The sequence below is a fragment of the Topomyia yanbarensis genome, chromosome 3, assembly GCF_030247195.1.
Source record: "Topomyia yanbarensis strain Yona2022 chromosome 3, ASM3024719v1, whole genome shotgun sequence".
Classification (NCBI taxonomy): Eukaryota; Metazoa; Arthropoda; class Insecta; order Diptera; family Culicidae; genus Topomyia; species Topomyia yanbarensis.
In genome coordinates this window covers 149,519,733-149,530,595 of record NC_080672.1, presented here as the reverse complement: position 1 = coordinate 149,530,595, position 10,863 = coordinate 149,519,733, and the positions used below count along the sequence as shown (strand labels likewise).

General features: G+C 38.6%; 1 protein-coding gene across 1 annotated transcript; it reads right to left on the bottom strand.

Annotated features, from left to right (window-relative positions):
• Positions 1-4,438: 4,438 nt before the first annotated feature.
• LOC131692892 (condensin complex subunit 2) lies at positions 4,439-8,586 on the bottom strand. The gene is made up of 6 exons (XM_058980257.1): positions 8,272-8,586; positions 7,933-8,070; positions 6,995-7,187; positions 5,680-6,929; positions 5,443-5,616; positions 4,439-5,380 (listed from the first exon to the last, which is right to left on the bottom strand). The coding sequence occupies exons 1-6, from the start codon at positions 8,356-8,358 to the stop codon at positions 5,057-5,059; spliced, it is 2,166 nt and encodes a 721-aa protein (XP_058836240.1). The 5' UTR covers positions 8,359-8,586; the 3' UTR covers positions 4,439-5,056.
• Positions 8,587-10,863: the final 2,277 nt, after the last annotated feature.

The window sequence follows — 10,863 nt, the reverse complement described above, 5'->3', positions numbered from 1 at the left end:
ATCATATTAGAAAAAATGCATTAATTTCCATTTTTACATCAACTTTACACTCCCTCACAGAAAAGTTTGTTTAACAAACGTCCTACGCTGATTCACTTTGTTCGACGTTTTGTCGAATGTAGGACTAGTTTTTGTAGGGTAGGGACGTCTTACAAGCAACGCAAAATACATTATGAATTTCAATTTTGATGGAAAGAAATGCATTTAATTTAGCTGATTTTTAAAAATGCATCACAAGGTTCACGTTTTAATAGTAGTATTTTACATACATTTTTAATAACATAAAACCAAATTTTAACAATAGAACTGGCGATATTCGAAACAATACAAGTTGCGATTTGCTATTGTCGCACTTATAATAAAATCTCACATTGCGGGCGTCTGAAAGGCGCATCAAATATAGCCGCAGTTGCTCCGCAAGCAGATTTCAGTGGAGCTTTATTTTTCTGCCAGCTGTGTGCTTTTCGAAAGCTTCAAGGAAAAAGCTGCCTATAAATTTATATAGGCGGCTGTCATGCGGCTATCTCAATTGAGCTTTCATATAATCGAATATCGAGCGATTATCCTGCAAAGCACAATATTTGCGATTCTACGTTGAAACCGCTGACAGATAAGCTGGAATCAAAGTGTTGCTGATTTGATCGGCCCCCTGGCAACCCTATACCATCATATGGAGTTTGACAGCGACCTACATATATGGGGCGTTATAGCTATTGGCGATTCTACGTTGAAACCGCTCGCAGATAGCGCTGGAAGGAAAGTGTTGCTGATTTTATTCTGTTCTGTCATAGTGCATATATTTTCTGTAAACATTGGTAAAAATGACTTTTAAACACCAAATTACCGATCAATTTGTTGATAATTGTTTATGAAAATGGAGGAAAATCATCATTTTATCAGATGATGAGTAAACATCTTGCGAAAAGAGTGTAAAACATAGTGGTTTCTAATATTATTCGCAGAGCTATATGCGCGCTGTTTCGAAATGTAATTTGTTGAGCACCGTAGCCGCCGCAACAGCATTTCCCGTTGGTCCTAAGTTAAGCTAAACCTTCATGAGTTGGTGTAAATTCATGAAACTCTCCAGATCACGCGAGGAAAGAATATATCCGGCTAATAGGAAAGTGTCAGCTTTGTATCATGCACAGCCGATCCTTCTCTCCGATAGTCTTCACTGAATCTCCTACGTAGTTCAAAATATAGAGGAGTTTGACATTGGTGCTGATTGGGTCTCGGTTTCGAGTTGGAACTTTATTTATGGAACGATTTTATATAACCACAATAATACCCCGATTACATTTCGAAGAAATGTATGAGTGAAATAGTTGCAAATGGCTGTAATTTCAGAATAATTGCAAATAAAACTAAATTTCTTACTCGTTTCATTCATATTTTGGCAGTGGTAAGCTTTTTCCGAGAAGATAATGAAGATTTTGTTGTAAGCTACGACTCACTTACGGGTGAAAAAAAAGCAAACTGTATCACTTTGCCAGTTCATGAGCTGAATCATAGGTGTCGCATGACTAATTTTGGCTTTGCCGCAAATCGCCAATAGCATTCGGTTCAAAATCAATGTTTTGCCTTTCATGGCAGTAATGTTGGCTGTACAGAGACGTCGTCCTTGACAGGGGGCTGGATTTGATTCTGTTCTGTCATAGTGCATATATTTTCTGTAAACTTTAGTAAAAAATAACATTTAAACACCAAATCACCTATCAATTAGTTGATATTTTTTTATGAAAATGAAGGAAAACCATTATTTTATAAGATGATGAGTAAACTTCTTGCGAAATGGGTGTAAAACATAGTAGTTTCTAATATTTTTCGCAGAGCTATATGTGTGCTGTTCAGAAATGTAATTTGTTGAGCACCGTAGCCGCCGTTACATCATTTCCTGTTTCTCTAGAACTGAAGTTATTGCAATTAGTCTGATTGGATTTCGATGGAGCAGTGCTGCCAGGAATAGTTTACGACGGAAAATGAATTTTTCATATATCTTCGTTATGTTGCAATATTATTTGAAAATTGATAAAACTTATCAATTTAGATTGTCTTTGGCTACATTTTCCACGCAATGGGACTATTGTAAATATTCTAGGAGAATTGTATTGAGCATTGGAAGGTAAAAAATGAGCAGCTTCTAGCACTGCAAGGGAAGCACTTACCCGGTTAAACCATTCGAAATTTGATTCGGAATCCTGAATGAAGTCAGTATGGATTCCAAATCAAATGCAACAACCGATTCTTAGTCGGAATCGGTTGTTGCATTTGATTTGGAATCCATAATGACTCCATTCAGAAATCCGAACCGGTTCCGGAATGAGTTTAACTGGGTATCTTTATGAAAAAAGGCTTTTCGTGTTTCTTGACCCCACCGTTTTCAAGAAAAAATAGTTTTGGAACTCTACATGCACGAGAAAAATATTGGGCATGAAAGGGTTAAGCTAAAACTTCATGAGATGGTGTAAATTCATGAAACTCTCCAGATCACGCGAGGAAAAAATATATCCTGCTAATAGGAAAGTGTCAGCTTTGTATCATTCACAGCCGATCCTTCTCTCTGATAGTCTTCACTGAATCTCCTACGTAATCCAAAATATGAAGGATTTTGACATAGGTACTGGTTGGGTCTTGGTTTAGAGTTAGAACTTCATTTATGGAACGATTTTTTATAATCACAATAATACTACGATAACATTTCGAAGAAATGTATGAGCCAAATAATTGCAAATGGCTGGAATTCCACAATAATTGCAAATAAAACCAAATTTCTTACTCGTTTCATTCGTATTTTGGCAGTGGTAAGATTTTTCCGAGAAGAAATAAAGTTTTTGTTATAAGCTACGACTCACTTGCGGATGAAAAAAAGCATACTGTATCACTTGCCAGTTCATGAGCTGAATCGTATTTTGGTTTAGCCGCAAATCGCCAATACAACAGAAGGTTCTGCGTGCTAAATAATAGATACCGCAAGGTGTTGAACGCAAGTTTGAACATGCTCGTTGCTCGAGTTCGCGTGGGCGCTAGTGCGTTATCGTGGGCATAATCGAAATGCGCCGCATGTTGGAAGAACGCGGCGCGCAACAGAAACCTGTATATCTCTGGACAGAAACAAAAGGACAAAAATATCTTTACATATTATTGAAGGTGAACGTTTCCCGCATCATTTGATAAACTTTTTTATTTTTTTTAGCGTCGAGAACACGAATATATTTTAAATTGTTTATTAAAAATGTATGTAAAATACTGCTATTAAAAAAGGTAGTCCGTAAGTGTATATTTATATGACAGTATAAGCACCATTCTATAAGTGTGCAAAATTTTATTCAATTATATGGAGTAGTTTATATGGAGTAGAGAAATAAAAGATTGAAAAAAATACAATGTTATTGCTTTTAAAGTTTTAAAACTTTACACAAATAAGCAATTTTAACAAAATATTTATAGCAAAAGTTACACTTAATGACCCGTACACAAAAATTTTGTTTTCATGGAAATCGGTAATATTGTGGAAATTTCGAGGCCTCTATTAAAATGTCTCGCTTACAGCATGGAAGACCACCCACGTATCTCGACACGCACGCTATTCATTCGATAAAAAGTAGTGCCATTTAGAGACCATTCATAAATTACGTAACGCTTTCAGGTGAGGAGGGAGTACGACAAATTGTGCCATGTTGTGACATATGTTATATGGAGGAGGGGGAGTAAGCTAGAACGTTACGTAGCATGTTTTCACTGAAGAAAAACTTTTTTTGAGAATTTGTTACGTAATAGTGGAAGGGGTTATAGATGAATTTGTGACAGTTTGTTATACAGGGGAAGGGATGAGTCAGTTTCGTGTAATTTTTCCGATAAGAATCGAAAGTTCTACACAACGCAAAAACGAAAAAGAAATCAACAAAATTTATTACCCAATATTCTCCCATTCAATCAATTCCCTCGTGACGGACCCAAAGGATCGCATATCGGTTTTAGAAGACGGACATGGATAACCGGTTTTTAGAAGAGGGACATGGATAGGACAATCTACGTGCTGACGCCTCCACAAAACAAGTTGCGCACTTAGTGGGTCGCTATTGCATCTCTGTTTTGCTTGAATTGTGATGATTTTCCACCGGAATGACTGTATGAGAAAGGAGGCCGCCGACACGGAAACCCTTCTTCTGCTCGACCGGTTGTCGCTTACACACCTAGAGCACGCAATCAAATCACGTCCGTTTTTATTCGATTTATGGTGCGATGTTGCCGATCACTAGACAGCACCAAAACCGCCTACCCCGCCGCTGCGTGGGGAAGAATAGTGCGTATATGTGTAAAAATGATTGAAATTAAGGGTCGATCTCGCGCAATTTTGAAAAAAAAAAACTAATGGATGGTAGATAAGATACATATATCGTTTAGACTGGAATTTCGAGTAATAGCAACATAAAATATATTCGTTTTCAATTTCTCTATTTCTAAGGAGGAATACACTCAATCATTATTCTGTAAGAATACTATTAACAGGATAATTTGTACATGCGTATCGCAAAACTTTGAATCGTTCCGCTCCCACTCGTCTGGTGGCCAAAGGCAATCCAAATTTTCAATGGGTGAAAGATATTAACATACGCGAACGAAAATGGTAGTACAAAAACGATAACACTAATAAATTTTAAGTTACTATTTGCTACAAATTGGCTGAGCAAAGAACTTGCGATCCTGAATATCCTACTTTGCACTATACGTGTTAAAGTTCTACTGAGAAAGCTTGGAAAAGCGGCTATCTTGGAAAAGGAAAAAGCAGCTTTTTACACACCGTTGCAAAAATCTTCATAAAAATAAATCAATGTATTCGGGCCATTGGTACAGTACTTTTGATTGGTTTTTATGAATATTTTTCCAACGGTGTGAGAAAAAACTTTTTTGTTTTCCAAGATGGCCACTTTTCCAAGCTTTCTCAGTTGAACCTTAAGACAACTGGAACTGATTAAATTATTTTAATATGTTCAAGTTGTGTTTATTAAATAATATCCTGCTCGTTTGGCCCTCACATTAGCTTTGGCAGCGGCAGTTACGCAGGAGGTAAAATTTTAAAATCATCTAAATCTTCTTGCCGTACAAGTCGCAAAGATCGATCGTTTGTAAGATGTAACACCGAATAAAAAGCAAGCGACTTCGAGATGTTTTCACTCATCGATTTGCTGAGAATATACGGCAGTTTCCGATAGATGTCGGAAAATGTTGCTTTACCCGTGCTGACCATGCCGCTACTGCTGGGGGATTCTTGACTGGTGCCGGAGATTTGTTCAGTGATAAGCCGCCAACAGCACGTTTTTAGCTGTTTCATGTCGACTACTTTCGCAGTTTTTGCGTAGGCTATGTTAATTTTTGCCACCTGCATTGAGAGAAATAATTTTAAGAATTGGTGAATTGAAACAAATAATTACTATTACGTGCCTTATCGGGCGCTCCTTGAAATTCTGTAGGAATGAACTCAAGGCTGGTGTTGAGAGGTGCCCCACTACCACCTCCATCTCCACCAGCAGTTATATCATCAAAGGTGTGATGGTCAGCGGTAGCACCTCCGTCATATTCGGCAACCTGATCTGTTTCTGTGTCTGTTTCGTCATTCTGAAAATACAAATAATTTTATGTTACCCACTTTCTCAGATCAAAACAAGTCATACAACTTACCATTACTCGGCTGCAGTAGTTCTGATCGACTGGATTGTCATAGTCATACTCATCCACCGGAACATCCGGTTCTGGTGCCGTATCAAAGTCTTTTACCTTCATTCCCTTTGCAAAAACGTTTATATCAAACCGATTCCTCTCCAGGTGGAAATCAGTTGGCAATTTGAGCTTTTTGGAGTCCCACTTTTTACAGATCAAACTCTTTTGATGGGTGATGTTTTTCACTGGTTTGCTTTGGCTGTATGCTGGAAATAATTCTTCCCCGATACTAATCATATCATCCAAAGTATCCATTTCAAAGCGTTTTTTCTTTCTGGTTTGCTTCTCCTTCGGTTTTGCCTTTCCGAGAGTGCTCATATGCATTGAAAGACTGCGCAGATCTTTGGAACGTTTGAACTTCCAATGTGAGGGACCGGCCCAAAACTGCGATATATTATCCAGGGCGCGATAAGAATATTCGAGATTTGCAGAAGAAGAATCAATAGGACGCATATCTTCGATGATTACAGTTTTACGTTTCAGGCCTCGACAGTTTTGCAGCGCAATTTGATCCTCTTCGTTGAACTCGTCGTCGTTGTCTGGCCCATCGGCAGATGTGTAATCGATGATGTACGCATCTCCAACTGGAATCGGTTCCACCTCCGCATCGATATCAAAACGAACATCCACGGCGGAGCGGTTCATTGGAAATGCATCTGCTTCGGCGTCGCGAATTTCTACGTCCTGTGTTCCTTTCAGTTTGTCATTTTCATCGTTTTCGTCCTCAGCAGGGGCGTCCGTTATTTCATATCCCGCCAACATCTCGTGCAGTTTGTTTGCCATCGAAACGCTGTGCATTGTGACAGTGGTAGTTTCGTAGTTTTCATAGTCTTCCACCGCTTCTAGATCTATTGGCGGAAGCTCTCGGTCATCCCAAAAAGAATAATCCATCCGTAATTGCAGCTCTCCCTTTTCGGTCGGAATAATATTCTGCATCAACCGGCTTGAACTGTTGACATCCCCCACGACTGAATTGAGCTTGGCAAAAAATGGATCCGTGAAGGGGTTTGTGTCCAAAGGAGCGTTGATCGACTCCTTGCTCTTCGTTAAGGTACTAACGTGCTTTCGAGCTTTTTTCTTCTTCGGCTTCGGATCCTGCGACTGCTGTGAGGTACCATCTGCGCCTGTCGCAGAACCGCCATTCTCCTTGTCAGCACCACCATTATCATCGTCCACTTCCTCCTCGCGGTTGTTGTCCATTGCCCGGGCGGCTAAAAAATAATTTCGATTTTAATTCGCATTTTAAAATAGAAATAGAAGCTTATGCGATACATACATTGTCGCGTTAACTCCGAGCACATGCGCATCACGTCAGTGTGTATGGAATCAACTCGGAGACCGTAAACCTTTGTGGAAGCCTCCAGCGTCGAACCAGCAACCTGGAAATTCTGCATCGACGAGTGACGTGTCATCAGTTTCGCGAAAGTATCGATGATGGTCACCGTCCACGCGTTGTCTTTGCTCAGTTTCTGAGTAAGGAAAATAAGTAATGACAATTGTTTGAATAACTACCACGAGTTTTCTATTTTGTTTCATTAGCTACTGCACAAATCTAATTTGTATCGTATTATGGAACGTATAACATAAACAGCCCCGAATTGAGGATAATTTTTCAGCTTAATATAAAATAGTTTCTGCTCTAAATAATGTGTAGTGGTACCAAGAAGCCATAATTTAATTATAATTGGGTAATTTGTATTACATTTATAGCAATGTGTGCATTTCTCGAAGCAAACATTAAGCATAGTTCAAATCTTTGGATTAAAATATATAAAATATATATTTGTCTACATTGTGAACCTCCCTGAACTCGTTATATTTAGAATGGTTATAATGTATTTGATTCTATTAGGTGTAATAACATATGGTACAGAATGAAAAATGTTTCATTTTATTTATTTGGAGGTTTGCTGAAGTTCCCATGCCTAAATAAAGGTGCGAATTACGTTTATGAAAATTGGTTAAACAAGCAGTAAATACAGAGTAAACTAAAGTTAACGTACTAAATTTACAAATGAAATTGTATCCCAATCGCATGGATTGTAAATTTTGGCATTCCTTAATATTGCTCTTCCGTTTAGGACCGACTTCTACATCCTCGCTAAGTGCTTAAGCCAGGTTTAAACGTACTGGTGAACCTGGCTTAAAAGTTAAGCGAGGGTGAAGAAATCGGCTCTTAGTGGTCCAACCATACTACTTATTACAGGTACTTACATTGTCCGAGTACAACTGGAGGCACATCTTGATGTTGTCATTATCTTCGACGGTCGATGCAGTGGACATAGTGCTATCGTCCAAGGAAGCAGCCGACCGCCGAAATCGTCGTTCCGCTTCATCATCATTCACGATTTCCTAAAGTTTTTCAGCAATGCCAAACCATACATGCGAAACAGAAAGATAAACCAATTAGAATTGTACTCGAAACGCAATATGCAAACGAGAATCGCATTCGATCAAATGATGGGTCCGGGGTTACATTATTCTACAATCCGAGCGCATCCATCGTTGTTTAATTGATAAACTCATGATAATCAATCATATCAGCCTACTTACTTCTTCCGAAAGCGGCCTCGGCGTGCGAAAAAGTCGTGACGCGTCGGATCTTCTCAGCGGAGATTCAACTACGGCCACTGGCGTCATTTCTGGTTATATATCTTTGTCGGCTCACCAAAACGCCACTTCACCGAAGAGCTCAACGAAACAGCTTACTCCACTGAAAATCTTTACGTTGTCTCAAACTTTAAACTGTTTGGGCCGAAAATAAACAAAAAATTTTGTCACAGACGCTTTTTTCCGTCCAAATTTTACGATAATCACGCGCTGTGCTTATATGTGTGAAAAACAAACGACGGTTACTCAAATAATTTCTTTGACACTGACAGTTGTTCGAAATGACGCCCAACAGAAGGATCGGGCTCTCGCTGCCACACCCAACTCCTTCAGTGCGCGTGTTGCGCAAATTGCCTACCCTCAGGCACTTTAGCATGTCCATGCTATAGTTCCTATATTCATAGTTGGGCGGAGCACTGAGTGGAGCCAATTGAACATGTCAAACGCCGGAGCCTGGGAGGGAGAAACACTCATTAATGTTGTTTTTGTTTGAAGCGAAACTGAGTCAGTTTCTAACCCTAACTGCTGTCAAAATGTATGAATTGACAGCGGTTGGGGTTAGAACCTGACTCAGTTTCGGGTTCAAGCGAAATCGCCATAAATGTGAATGTTACAGCGAACCAGAATGAAGCTGTCACTTCGAGCCTTGAAGAAGTGAACATCGAGGAAATAAGAGTATGGACTAATCCATGTGCAGTTGTGTTTTTTTCTTTGCTATGTCAATTACTTGACGGCTGAGACCGTTCACGGTCCATCTCACCTGTGCAGTTGTATTAGTGCGAAATTGAGGTTAAATCGGGTGGAATTTTTGACAAATGTGGTTAAATCAGGTTGAGAATCTCTGTGGGTCGAATATCATTCTGTAGATGGGACAAAATCGAGCCCGAAACCAGCCGACGAAAAGGTAATATTAAATCCTTTTCATAGTTAGTAAGGACAAGAAATGTTGTGTCCTGTCTCGCGTCGCGTTTCCGTGAGTGCGAATCTATGTGTGCTCGTTGTATTTCGTACACATATATGTCTATTCACATTGCAACTGTGTTGGTATCCTAGACGTCAAATAGGTCAATCGATATCTTATTATCGCTCCAAATGTGTCTGAACAATAACTTTTCTTGATTTTTGACTTGCCGAAGCAGTGAATAATAAAGTTTTTCAGTGATTTTAATGCCGTTAGCACAGTAGCCAGACGAATATTCCGATAATCTCCGTACTATCACAATAAATTTAATTTTTTATGTATTCAATGAACAATAATAATTTGGATGCTTTATGCGCGTTCTGGAATTTCAAAACAATATCGATATCTTGCTATAATGTAATTGTACCTAGGGGCAGATCACTCTAGAAATGTATAACAAATTTGCATCAAATTAGAAAAAATGCATTTAATTTCCATTTTTGCATCAACTTTACACTCCCTCGCAGAAAAGCTTGTTTAATAAACGTCCTACGCTGATTCACTTTGTTCGACGTTTTGTTGAATATAGGGCTAATTTTTTGTAGGGTTTTGACGTCTTACACGCAACGCAAAATACATTGCACGCAACTCAAAATACATTACGAATTTCTATTTTGATGGAAAGAATTGCATTTAATTTAGCTGATTTTTAAAAATGCATCACAAGTGATCTGCCCCTAGAATTGTACACTGAACACGTTAGTTTTTTCATGAAAATTTCGAATAATCTTTACATTTGAATGCATTTATCCAATTACCAGACCAAACGACTGTTTTTGAATATAAGGAGAAAATGGTAAGTATAAAAAAGACTACACTAGGAGGATACTGCAAAAACCCTCTTTTTCATATATCCTCTCTCTAGAGCAAAACATGCTGCTTCTGAAAATAGGAGCTTGGAGGCGCAATTTCATATTTTTACGGGGAAGAAAAAAAGAAAATGAAAATACGGCAAAATGCATATATCCACAGTGATCTTTTACTTTCAGAAAAGTTCTCCAGAATGTCTGTTTTCTGCTAAGGGTAGTATTTTTGACGTTCTGGTGCTCTACAACTTTGACGGATCTCGATAAACATATGATTAGGGCTCAAAAGCCTACTGTCAAAATTCACTTTGAATGGAAAATCCCGGACGAACCGATAATCGCCCAACACACTCGTTGATAGCAAACGAAAGGGAAAGTTTTCTCTATTGATGACTGCTATACCCCATGCTTGGATAATAACGGTTTCTCCAGAATTTCTACTCAAAGTGCAAGTTGGCGTTTGAGCCCTAATCATATGTTTGTCGAGAATTAATCCAATTCATTAAAGGTTTAATTCTGTCTTTCGGTTGAAATCTTACACTTCGAAAGTCCTTTGCAAATAAATAACCCTGTTCTGGAACATGGTTAAGGTTCAACTGAGAAAGCTTGGAATAGCGGCCATCTTGAAAAACGAAAAAAGCAGCTTTTTCAACACCGCTGCAAAAATTCTCATAAAAATCAATCAGTGATACTCTACCAATGCCCCGAATACATTGATCCATTTTCATGAAGATTTTTCAAACAACATTGCTTTTTTTCGTTTTCCCA